The sequence below is a fragment of the Onychomys torridus genome, chromosome 11, assembly GCF_903995425.1.
Source record: "Onychomys torridus chromosome 11, mOncTor1.1, whole genome shotgun sequence".
NCBI classification, from domain to species: Eukaryota; Metazoa; Chordata; class Mammalia; order Rodentia; family Cricetidae; genus Onychomys; species Onychomys torridus.
The window spans coordinates 65,914,577-65,928,039 of NC_050453.1; the positions used below are offsets into that span (position 1 = coordinate 65,914,577).

General features: G+C 48.4%; 1 protein-coding gene across 2 annotated transcripts in view; it reads right to left on the bottom strand.

Moving 5' to 3' along the window:
• Positions 1-407: 407 nt before the first annotated feature.
• Positions 408-13,463, bottom strand: part of Ralb (RAS like proto-oncogene B) — a 37,417-nt gene continuing 24,361 nt past the window's right edge. For both annotated transcript variants that reach the window (XM_036202810.1, XM_036202812.1), the window contains exons 3-5: positions 8,840-9,048; positions 6,078-6,255; positions 408-1,926 (exon numbers count right to left, since the gene is read on the bottom strand). In XM_036202810.1, coding sequence (XP_036058703.1) covers positions 1,807-1,926; positions 6,078-6,255; positions 8,840-9,048 — 507 coding nt within the window. In that variant the 3' untranslated portion in view covers positions 408-1,806. The remainder of the gene's footprint in view (positions 1,927-6,077; positions 6,256-8,839; positions 9,049-13,463) is intronic.

The window sequence follows — 13,463 nt, forward strand, 5'->3', positions numbered from 1 at the left end:
GAGTTACAGGCAGTAATGAGCTGCCACGTGGGTGCTGGGAATTGAACCTGGGTCCTCTGGAAGAACAGTCAGTGCTCTCAACTGCTGAGCCATCTCTCCAGCCTCACATGCATGTTTTTATGTCAGCAAAATCTTTAACTGACAGGGTGGTTAGCACTCAAGTGTGATTATCTCCAAGGTTTTATATTTTAAGGAGGATGGAGATGTCTCCCAAAGGAGAGATGAAGTTACAGTTATTGCTTATGTTTATAGTTGTGTTTTCCAGCCCATGGGATTCACTGAATTCACAAGTAACGCTTGTCTGATACCGCAGCACATCTGCTAAAATAACGACCACCTGCTAATTCCTCTCTGTGAGCATTCCGTGTGGCGGTGCACGCTGGCAAAAGGGAAAATCCTGAAAAGTGTACTTTGCATTTTTTTTTTTTTTAATTTAAAAAAGCCCATGATTCTTTGGGAGTGACACAAGATCGGTTTCCAGGGATCAGACCTTTGTTCCCACAACCTCCGAAAACCACCCAAGTGAAGGGTTCCTGCTCTCCCCACCCAGATTCACGTTCCGCACCTCAACAGGAAATGTTCACTTCTGAGAAACAGGAGGAGCGCGTGTGCTCCGTGGCAGCCTGCTGTCCAGCATCCCCTTCCCCATGACCAGAGAGTGGGCTCAGCCTGTAGGACCTGGCTCATCTCAGCGCCATCGGAACCGGAACCAGCTGCCGGGAGCTGCAGAGGACGGCCCTCTGGGCCTTCCCTCCGCTGCTTGTAAATTGGGAGTTACCCGGAGTCCAGAGAGGGAGCAGACAGGCCAGGGCTGGCACTCGCTTTATGTTCTGGGACATAATTCGAACTGGTCACATTTTTCAGAAGAAAGAAAAAGAATAGGACCGCCTGTTCTCTGCTGGTGGAGGAGAGGAACCCAGGGATAAGGCTGGTGTGGGAGGGGAACGGAAGATAAGAAAATGGCCCAGTCAGAAAAAGCAAGCCTGCTAGGAGTACAGGCCTATGTCCCCCCCCAAAAAAAGTTCCCTCACTACACAGGATGCTGAGGAGAGAAAGCCCATGGCCAGCACCTGGCTGGCATTTAAATACGAAGAGAACAACACCCCACTTTCCCTTCAAAAGCCAGGAAGCTTGATTCAGCCTATTTGGCCCAAGTGACGTTCATCTTCCAAGCCACCAAGGTTTATCTTTACAAAAAACAAAAAACAAGAAAAAAAGAAAAAGAAAAAAGAAAGAAAAGAATCCTTTTGTTTTTTCAGTATTACCAGAGCTTAGATTTTTCTGTGTACTTCTAAACTGATTAAGAACTGACAAGGAGTCTTACCAGAGACCCTTTTCTAACATCTAAGAAAATAAGACATTAATTTTTTTCTTTTAGAGACAGGTTCTTGCTAGGTAGCCCAGGCTGGCCTTGAACTCAGGCTACCCTCCCTGCCTTACCCTGCCTTACTACAAGGCGTGTTCCACCACGCCCAGCTAAAATGAGGCATTTTAATTTCCGAACAAAAGATGGCCGCGTCCTAAAACTAGGGAGAATGAGATACAGTGACAATACTTTCTCTTGGCATCCCAATTCAGCTGTCTGGGATCTCCAGGCCCCCAGAGCTGGTGGCTGTCATGGTTCAGGGAGGGAGGGAGGGAAGGAGGGAGAGGGCAGACTCTCAGAGCTCCTGCCGAAGTTAGCAGATCTACCACACAAAGGCGACTTCTCTGCCAGCCACTGACACACAGACATCTGTCCCATTTAGAGAAGTGACGGTGAACGCGGCTGGGGAGAGCAAAGCCAGGCCCGAGCCACCTCTGGCCTCACAGCAAGCAGCATCGCTCTCTGAGACTCTTCTTGCTCTTGCTGCTCTTCCTGCCGTTCTTGTCCTTGTTTTCTGACATCTTCTTTGCTCGGATTTCCCTCATCAGATCAAAGAACACCTGGAGGGGAGGAAGGGAGAAGGAGTAGAGCAGAGCCATTTAGTCACTGACGAGCAGCTCGGTTGGCAGGAAACGTACTTGGATCTTATGGCGTAAGGCCCAAATAGACATTCATTCATTCATTCATTCATTCATTCATTCATTCATTCGAGGTAGAGGTTCCTGCAGCCCAAGCGTGGCCAGGAGCTCCTGGTCTTCCCTGGGTTGGGTCACGTGGCACTGGCGATGGAATCCCAGGCCACCGAGTCCATCCCCAGCCCCCAAGCTTACTTTTATGAGCCCTGCCCAATTAAAAACAAAGTGTCAACGACAAATAAATAAACAAAGCAGCTTTAGTGAAACAGCCCTCCTTCTCCAAGGGCAGTGGGCACCAGAAAAGCTAATGGGCAGGTGAGGTGGCTCATGGGGTAGTGCCCCTTGCCATCCAGCCTGAAGACTTGAGTTCAACAGCTGAGACACACATGGTGATGGAAGGTACTGGCTCCCACAAGTTGTCCTCTGACCTCCACACATATGTGACTGTATGAACACATACACACACGCACACACACACACACCCCACACACATGCACACACCCACACACACCCCACACATACACACACACACACACACACAAATACACACATGCACACAACACACATACATGCACACACACACACCACACACATACACACCCACACACACCACACACACATGCACACAACACATACATACATGCATACACACACACCACACAAGCACACACACACACACACACACACACACACACACACACACACACCACAAATGAACAAAAAAGAAAAGAAGGGGAGTCTCTGTTTTGCTCCCTGTAACCTCATTTGACCACATGGGCTAGGATGCCACTGTCAGTGATGGCCCCCTGCCCAAACCCTACTTTCAAAGCCTGCAGAGGCAATTCTGGGAAAGCAAGGGATGGGAAGCAGGAAACAGGTTCCCGCACTGGAAAGCTGTAGAGAAGAGGGAAAGAGAGGTCTTGTCACAGCATTCCTCTCCACCTACACTCTGCCCCACACCTCCCTGCCCCCACCCCACCTTCACCCCCAACCCCGTTCCATTGCCAAGAGGAATTTTATCAAGAAAGACAAGCCACTGTATTATCTAGACAGGCGTTATCGTCTGTCATGAGGTTTGGGTTTTGCCCTCTGTTACCAACAATTACCAAAGGGCTGATTACTCTCCAGCAGACAAAATATGCTGGCCGTGAAGACACACTGGAGATTTCCCACAGAAGCTGGAAGGGTGACAAGGAACACACACTTTTTTATCGCTCCTAGCTCTGAGATCTGATGCTCAGACACAGACCAAGGTGAAAATCGAGTCTGCGGGCTGGGGATGTGGCTCAGCTGATGGAGGACCTACAGAGCATGCGCAAGACCCTGGGACCAATCCCCAGCATGGCGGTGAACACCTGTAATCCCAGCACTCAGGAGGCAGAAGGCAGGAGGATCAGAAGTTCAAAGTCCTTCTCGGCTACATACTGAACTGGAGGCTAGCCTCGGGTAGATGAAACCCCGTCATTTTTTTTTTTAATAAAGAAAATTTAAAAAACCAAACAAACAAGAAAGAAAAAGACAAGTCATGTGTGATGCCACAGATTCTGGAAAGGTTCAAAACTCAAAGTCATCCATCCTTTGTAACAAATTTGAGGCCAGCCTGGGCTACGCGAATTGCTGCTTCAAAAACAAAGAAAAGCAACCCAGCTGTCTGGTGTGGCACGCCACATGAGCTTGCCACAAGCCCCAGGCACAGGGAAGGGAATCCCAAGTGTCTCAGGTCAAGAGTGATGGACTTTTGTTTCATCCTGTGCTAAAAGGCAGGGGAGATGCGTGGGTACATTAAGCTAAAATGGTTCCTACATTGTCCCTGGGCTGAGCTGAAAGTGTTTACCAAAGAAAACAGTACTGCCCACCTGTCAGAAGTTCCTGCTGGGTCTTGCTTGGCAGGTGAAAGCTTGTCCAGGGAGAGGAAGGGGAGACAATGATGTGTAACACCCCCTACCACAAGAGACCCCAGAGACTCGATTCCCATCCCCTCAAAAGCAACATCAGCATTTTATGTTGAGAAAGTCTCTGCTTTGCTTTGCTGTTGCTCTTTAGACCAGGTCTCCAAAAGTGGACCAGGCTGGTCTTGAACTCACAGAGATCTACCCGCCTCTGCCTTCTGAGAACTGGGATCAAAGGCCTGTGCTATCATCATCAGACAGTCGTCTTGGGCTTTAAAAGATCAAAGGTGTGGGAGGCAGAGGCCAGCCAGGACTACACTGGGCGGCCATGTCTCAAATGTGTACCCACCTCCTCATCCCGAGAAGACGAAGGCCACCTGGATGCCCCAGAGTTCCCCTCAGCTAGGAGACTGACAGGAAGAGAAGAATGGATGTCTGAGTGCCGCAGGACGAGAGTTCAGATGAGGATGTAAAGAAAACACAGATGCTGGGGTGTGGCAGCTGGCAGAGTGCTATCTAGCATACATGGAGCCCTGGGTTCCACTCTGACACCCCATAAATCAAGTGTAATGTTCCACACCTGTAATTCTAGTACTTGTTACATGGAGTGGTTGGTCTGGACTATATGAGAGCCCCATCTCCAGATAGATAGATAGATAGATAAATAGATAGATAGATAGATAGATAGATAGATAGATAGATAGATAGATGATAGATAGATAGACAGACAGAGATAGACAGACAGAGAGAGAGGCCAGGGAGATGGCTCAGTGGGTAAGGTACTTGCTGCCAAGCCTAGCCACTTGAGTTCAATTCCCTGGGACTCACATGATGAAAGGAGAGAGCCCATAGGTTGTCCTCTGACCTCCACGTGTGTGCTGTGGCATGTGAGTCCAGAGCTGCACATATGCACCCTCTCCCCAAATACACACACAAAGAAACAAATATAATTTTAAAAATAAATAAATTAGCTAACTAAGACAACCAAAAGGCAGCTGATGATGGAACACAATTCACCCTGTACCCCAGGCTACGGAGAGAGGTGTGTTGTCAACACTGACCTCTGCTTAAAGCTAAGCCCTCCTAATGGAGAGCACTCAGCCCTCCTCCAGAACTAGCTGGTCAAACAGCCCTCCCTGGGAGGGCACAAAGCAAGGAGAAATGGCATCCCCCAGCACTAGCCTGGGCTATGGTGCGAACTGAGAAGAGGAGACAGAGAGATCTGTGGCTAAGCTGGGTGCAGACACGGCCCTTCTGCCTGTCGTAACTCTGCACTGAATTCACAAGACCAGGATATGAAGTAAGAACCCACACCACAGCACGTGAAAACAGAGAAAAGTTCGGCTGGGGGGTGCTTACTTCAGCTGGGTGGTAACACCTTGAACTCTGATGTAAAAGGAAAACACACAGGCTGGCATGTGCTTGTGTGAAGCCCTGGGTTCTACTCCCAGCACTGTGTAAAGAGGGTGCAGTGGTCCAAGCCTGTCATTCCAGCAAAGGGGCATGCGTGGAGGGAGTGGAGGCTGGAAGACCAGAAGTTCAAGGTCCTCTTGAGCTATATATGGAGCTCTAGGCTAGCCTGTGTGAGACTTTGTCAGAAGGAAAAGAGAAAAGGAAAGAAGAAGAGGAAACGGCAGAGCACTGTGGTGACCAACACACACCGGCAAGGCCAGCGCTTGGAGGTGGAGGCAGGCGGGTCAGAACTTCAAGTCCATCACCAAACTGGAGGCCGGACCGAGGTATTATGAGACCCTGTCAAAAAGAAAAGAGAGGAGAAGGAGGCAGAGGAGAAGAAAGAGGAGGAAGAAGAGGAGGAGCAGTGGCGGCTGGAGCAGCAGCTGGGGCAGCAGCTGGGGCAGCAGCTGGGGCAGCAGCTGGGGCAGCTGGAGAGGTGGCTCAGTGGTTAAGAACAGACGACCGCTCTTGCAGGACCTGAATTCAGTTCCCAGTACCCATGTCAGATAGTCCACAACCACCTGCAGCTTCCAGGGCCTTCTGTGATCTCTTCTGGCCTCCCTGGGTACCTACACTCAAATGTGGATATCATCACACAGATACAGCTACACACACACACACACACACACACACACACACACACTTAAAATAAAATTAGAACCAAGCGAATGAGATAGCTGGTCTTGAGACAGCAAAAGCCAGTTTCCAAGAACCCTCCAGAACTCATGCTACCTTATCCACATTGGCACGGGTCTTCGCTGAGGTCTCCACGTACTGTACACCCCACTCTTCCGCTTTGCCCCGGGCCTCGTCCACGGGCACCTGCCTCCGCTCTTCCAGGTCGGACTTGTTGCCCACGACCAATAGTGGGATTTTATCTTCCTCGGCCTTAACTCGGAGGATCTGTTCCCTAGGGGTAAGGCGTCAAGAACAGCGTGCTTAAGGAAAGCTAAAAGGAGCCGGTGAGATGGCTCAGCAGGTAAGGGTGCCTGCCTCCCAGGATGACTTGAGTTTGACCTATAAGGTGAGTGGTGAACTCTTACAAGTTATCTGCCAACCTCCACACCACGGCAGGTGTGCCAACCTCCACACCACGGCATGTGTGACAGTGCCCACACACAAACACACAAATAAATAAAGTGGCTCTGTTTTTGTTTTGTTTTAAAGCTAGCATAAGCACAAGAACTCAGCTTTACAAGTAGCTGGTAGTGTGCCTTGGTGTTTACATGCGTATCTGGCTAAGGAACAAGAGGAATCGCTCCAATGAGTCTCTACTGGCATAGGCTTTCCTAGGCTAGCCCTCAGCTTCCCCACCACCACAATCATCTGGTCTCTCTCCATCTGCAGACTTCTCTACCCCACACTCCTACAAAAGAGATGTCCGTACAGGAGGCCAGGAGTCTACATCCCAATAGGGTTTCTAATTTATGGGAAGAAAGGAAAAGGTGGAGAGGGAAGGAGAAGGAAGGGAGGGAACCCTCTGGGAATCTCAGGAATTAAAACGAACTAAAAGGTGCTGGAGATGTGGCCCAAGGCAGGGTGCTTGCCTTGCAGGGACAGAGCCCCAGGTTCCATCTCTAGCACTCCATAGATGGGGCATGGTGGTGCATGCCTGTAATCCCAGGACTTGGTGGAACCAGAAGTTTCAGGATCATCTTGGCTACATAGTAAGTTTAAGGCTAACCTGGGCTACATGTGACGTTGCCCTTAAAAAAAAAAAGCCAAGTGGTGGTGGCACATGCCTTTAATCCCAGCACTTGGGAGACACAGCCAGGCAGATCTCTGTGAGTTCGAGGCCAGCCTGGTCTCCAAAGCGAGATCCAGGAAAGGCGCAAAGCTACATAGAGAAACCCTGTTTCATAAAACCAAAAAAAAAAAAAAAAAAGGCAACAAAAAACCCAGGGTCTGAGAGATGGCTCAGTGGTTAAGAGCAACCTGGTTTGATTCCCAGCACACATGACTGTTTATAACTCCACTTCTAGGGTTCTGGATGCCCTCTTCTGGATCCTGCAGGCACTGCATGTACACGCTGCACAGATATACGTGCAGGCAAAACACCCATGCACATAAAATAAGTAAAACAAAAACCTCATCAAACTCAAAGCAACAGCTCACAGAAATGCTTGGTCATTCCAATACAGGGGCGGAAGAGTAAAAAGACAGTGTGCACAGTACGCTGTTTTATCCTCAATGGCCTCAAAATCAGATTGTGAAGACGACACAGTTGTGATCACAAGAATACTATCCACATAGAAACTTCCTGATAGGAGAAAGATGTCTACAAACAGAGGCAACTGTCCACGCTGAGACCCCGCTGTCCATCAGTCTCCTCTCTACACACACTACAGTTGCAGAAAGCCAGGCCTTCAGCTCTTTGGAGTGTCGAGACCACAAGCACTAGAGGGCCCACCTTACCATCTGCCTGCTCTACTAGATTGGCCCTGACGCCTCCCTGGCTCACCCAGGCCACCCTCACACTCGTGGGAAACGTTTAGCTGCCTCTCTTTACCTTTGGTGGGTCATCTGATTTTGTAACAAGAAAGAGCTTGTTGAAGCGTAGTCTGGGAGCTATGGCAATGACTCAGACAGAAGGGGGCTGGGCACCAAGCCCGACTGCCCGAGTTCGATCCCTGGAACCCTCTTCAGTCTTCTGACCTCCACACATTCCCTGGAGCACAAACACACGTCTGTGCTCTCACACTCACTCAGTGGTTGGAGAGATGGCTCAGGAGTCAAGAGCACTGACTGTTCAATTCCCAGCACCCACAGGGTAGCTCACAACCTTCTGTAACTCCAGTCCCAGGGGATCCAATGCCCTCTACTGGCTTCCGCAGACATCAGGCATGTATGTGGTACACAGATATACATGCAGCAAAACACTCAGACACATAAAATAAATAAAAATAAAAGTAAGCCAGGTGTGATGGCATACACCTTTAATCCTAGCACTGTGGAGGCAGGAACAAGCAGATCTCTGAGTTCAAGGCCAGCCAGGTCTACACAGAGGTCCTGTCTGGAAAAACCAAATTAACTAACTAACTAACTAACTAAATAAATAAATAAATAAATAAATAAATAAATAAATCCATCCTTTTAAAAAGGCAAGGCCATCCACTCTACACAGAGGCCCTGTCTGTAACTAACTAACTAAACAAACAAATAAACAAATAAATAAATCCTTTTAAAAAAGGTAAGGCCAGTCAGGTCTACACAAAGGCCCTGTCTCGAAAAGCCTAACTAACTAACTAACTAACTAACTAACTAACTAACTAACTAAATCCTTTTAAAAAGATATGTCCAGAAATGCTAAAACATGGATGCACAAAGAGATGGAAACAATGGTGGGCTGAAGTGTACCAAGATTCAGAAAACCCCGTGGCTGAGTTCTTCCTCATCACCGGCCCAACCATCTCCGTTCTGCTCCACCCCAGATCCCTCGAAGCCTCAGCTCCCCTGGCAGGGAGTCAAGGACCCAGCTCTTCCCGTCAACACACCTGAACTCAGCTGTGGCAGTGAAGGACTCGTGCTCTGTGATGGAGAACACAAGCAGGAAGCCCTCCCCACTTCGGAAGTAATTGTCTCGGATGGCCGCATAGTCCTCCTGGCCGGCTGTGTCCAGAATGTCTACCTGGACCTCTTCCCCATCAAGGACCACCTTCTTTCTGTAACTGTCAGCTTTGGTGGGTTCATAGTCTTCTACAAACTGGAGAAAACAGAGTTACAGTGTGTAGCAGGCCCCTGACTCTACATCCGAATGTTTTGTTTTGTTTTGTTTTTAATATTTATTTATTTATTATGTATACAGTGTTCTGCCTACACGCATGCTTGCAGGCCAGAAGAGGGCACCAGATTTCATTATGGATGGTTGTGAGCCACTATGTGGTTGCTAGGAATTGAACTCAGGACCTCTGGAAGAACAGCCAGTGCTCTTAACCAGTGCTGAGCCATCTCTCCAGCCCCTGAATGTTTTAAGATCGCTTTGTACTGGCTGAGAGCCTGGAGTCATTACATCTTGGAGGAGACACTGAAAAATACAAACCTTCCTTCCTTCCTCTTTCTTCCCTCCCTCCCTCCCTCTACCCCTCCCTTCCTCCCTTCCTTCCTTCCCTTCTGAGACAAGATCACACTATGTAGCTCAGGCTGGTCTTGAACTCCTGAGCCTTCCAAATCCTGGAATTACAGCCAACCCCTCCATGCTTGGGAGCCATTCCTTTCTTGATAGCTCTGAGTCCCCCCCCCCTTTTTTTTCCTTTTAAGGCTTTCAACAAAAGAGGCAGTGCAAACAAGGAAAAGGCCAGAGATGGGAGCCTGTATTCATAATGAATAGAAGTATAAAAGTCATACCAAAAAAAAAAAAAAAAAAAAAGTCATACCAAAGGAATTTGGCAAGAAGAACCAGAAGCTTAGAATAAAACTAGCTGGGGGCTGGGAGGTGGTTTAGTGGGTAAAGTGCTGACGAGCAAGCTTGAGGGCCTGAGTTCGATCCCCACATACTATGTTTAAAAACAACAAAAAGTCAGAGGCTGGAGTGATGGCTCAGCGGTTAAGAGAACATACTGCTCACCTAGAGGACCCGAGTTCAGTTCCCAGCACCCTTGAGTGGCTCCGAATTGTCTGTAACTCCAGCTCCAGGGGTGTCCAATGCCTGTGAGCACCTGCACTCACATGCACATACTCACACAGTTACACACGGGTACATATAATTAAAAATAATAAAAATAAATCTTAAAAAAAAAAAGGCAGACATGGAGTAGTGCATGCTTACAGTCCCAGTGCCGGGATGTGAAGACAGGTGGACCCTGGAGCTCACTGGCCAGCCAAGCCCAGCCTACTCAGTAAGCCCCAGGCAATGAGAGATCTTGTCTCAAAGAACAAGGTGGGCCGTGACTGGGGAACATTACCTGGGGGTGTTCTCTGACTGCCAGAGGCACATAAGCACCTATACACACATGCATGTACACACCCCACACACATGCATCTGCATGCATGACCATGCACATGCACATGTAAATTATGAAATAAACAAATCCAGTCCAGCACTGAAAGTAGACATGGCGAGAACCTTATTACCTTGAAGTAGAGTAGAGAAGGCCTTTTTTAACTATGACTCAAAGTCCAGAAGCCATGTAAAAAGAAATTGATAAGTTAGATTCCCAAGAATGAAAGAACAGAGCACAGCAAACATGAGCGCCGAACAGAACAAGATGAGGACCACGGTGTGGGGCACTCACTCCTCCCTAACATCCTCAGGCTGGGGAGGCATCCACATCCAACAGAGAACCCCCAAACCACACAGATGGAGAGAGGCTCTCCTCACTAGCTCAAAAGGAAGGGGAGAGAGCGAGGGAGGGAAGAGGAGAGAGCAGGAGAAAGGGAGACAGTCCTCTGAGAGGACACAGGCTTAAGGAGGGACATTTTTGCTCTCGGTGGCACAGGGACAGGACCATCCCACAGAGAAGGATTTGTCAACATCCGGAAAAGTGAGTACTTTCTCCTCTGCTCCACCGCCCCCACGCTGCTTCTGGAGCCTAAAAACCACGGAAGTCACTGTAGCACCAAGTGGCATCACAAGAGATGGTCTATTCCAATGCTCAGCAAAAGCGGTCAACACAACAAAATGCTATATGCTACTGCCAAACAGGAAACAGGAACTATACACAGGCATGTCGAAAAACCTAGAATACAGCACGTCCTGCAGAGGGTCTCCAGGGAGAGTAGAGATGTTACGTATGTATATAAGGATGGACCCACAAAAAGACAACAAATTCAAAAGCTGCTAAAATGAAAGCTAGAAGCAAATTAGCCTTCCTAAATGTTTATTTGATAATGAAGACACACAGAAAAATTAACCAGTACATATGTGGAGGTCAGAGGGAACGCTCGGGCGTCAGTCTTCACCCCCACCTTGTTTCTGAAGCATGGCCTCTCTTCCTTTTACTTGCCACTGTGCACACACGGGGCTGGCTGGCCCAGGAGCTTCTGGAGTCTCCCATCTGCACCTTTGACCTTTCCACAGAAGTACTGGAGTTACAGATGCTAGTACAGCCAGTTTTTACACAGGCTCTAGGGTTCGAGCTTAGGTCCCGTGCTTGCATGGTGATTTCCGACACTTGCACGGTCACTGCCCACGCCTGCACGATCACTGCCCAGGCGTGCACGGTGATTTCCGACACGTGCATGGTGACTGCCTTACCCACCGAGCTGTCTCAGCCAGGCCTAGCACTCGAGAGCTGAGAAAGACTGCAAGCTTTGGGCCAGCCTGAGCAATCTAATGAGACTGGGAATCAAAATACCCCCCCATGGTGCTCATGCCAGCACCCTAACTGAACTCAGTGGGTCACACCAAATAGACAAGAAAACAGATGGGGGACTTTCTAGACTAAGAAGTGAGAGCAGGAAGTGGGGTGGAAGACAGTAAAGAGGAATGTATAATGTATAATAAGAGACAGTAATAAGTAATGAATACGATCCAAATAGATTATATACATGTACAAAACTGTCAAGGAATAAATATGAAATGTTTTTTAAAAAACAAAAAATGAGGGATAGAAGCTGGCTGGTGGTATTGAGCACCTTTAATCCCAGCACTCAGGAGGCAGGGGCAGGCGGATCTCTGAGAGGCCAGCCTGGGCTACAGAGTGAGTTCTAGGACAGCTAAGGCTACACACAGAGAAACTGTCTCAGAAAACCAAACTGAGGTCTGGAGAGATGGTTGAGTGATTAAGAGGTCTTCCTGCTTTTGCACATCTTCCAGGAGATGTGATGTCTGCATCTGGCCTCCATGGCTGCCAGGCACACAAACAAAATACTGAGATACATAAAATAAAAAACATTAAACACAGATAAATTAATTTTAATTATTTTTATTATATGCATGTGTGTCTATGTGTGTGCGCATGTGCACATGAGTGCTGGTGTCTGTAGAGGCCAGAAGGGAGGTCAGATTCTCTTGAGCTGAAGTTGTGAGCCACCATGAGGGGGCCGGGAATTGAACCCAAGTCCTCTGGAAGAGCAGCCAGTGCTCATAACTACTGAGCCATCTCTCCAGTCCCCCAAGTAAATAAATTAGCTAATTAACTAAAAATAATAAGTTAAAGATTTGAAAATGGCTGGGCATATACACAGCTCAGTGTCACAGTGCCACCCTGGCGTGTGTGAGGCCTTAGGTTTAATAACTAGTACTCCCCATCCCCCTAAGAAAGAGAAGAAAAAGGAACTTCTGAAAAGGAGAGGCCCAGCAGTAAAGATCTGCGCTTGCTTCCCAGCACCCACCCGAGATGCCTGGCTCACCACCACCCGGAACTCCAGCTGCACATCTGAAGCCTGTCTCTCCAAGGCATGTGCACTCACGTCACATACCCCAACACAGATACACATGTCACTTACCTGAACACAGATACATGTAAATGTCACATACGCAAACACAGATACACATAAATAAATAAATCTTTTTTTTTTTCACAAAAAGGAAAGAAAAAAATAACAGCTAAGCAGATGAAATGAACTAGAGAACACAAGAGTGGGTATAACTGGACTTCTTACGCGGTGCATGTAAGACGTACGGACTAACTCAAAACAGAGCAATGATCTAGATATGAACTAAAATCGAAACTCAGAAGGACACACGGGAACAACCCTTCGTGAGCCTGGACCTGGCGATGGATGCTCAGGACTGGCACCAGAGCACAAGTAACAAAGGAGAAATAAACGGGGGGCCAGGAGACGGAGGTGCTTGCCACTAAGCCAACAACCTGAACTCCATCCCTGCAGCTCACACGGTGGAGGAAGAGATCTGAGTCCTGCAAGCTGTCTTCTGATCTCCACACATGCACTTCACCATGGCAGACACACACACACACACATGCACACACGCACGCACATGCGCACACACATGCACACACATGCACACACACACACACACACGTACAACTGGATTTCACTAAAACATAAAGCTTTCAGGGCTGTACAGATGGCTCAGCAGTTGAGAGCACTGGTTACTCTCAGAAGACCTGGGTTCAATTCCCTGCACCCATATGGCATCTCAACTTGCTGTGTACAACTCCAGTTCCAGGAAATCTGACCTCTTCTGGCCTCTGCAGGTACTACATGCATGTGGTG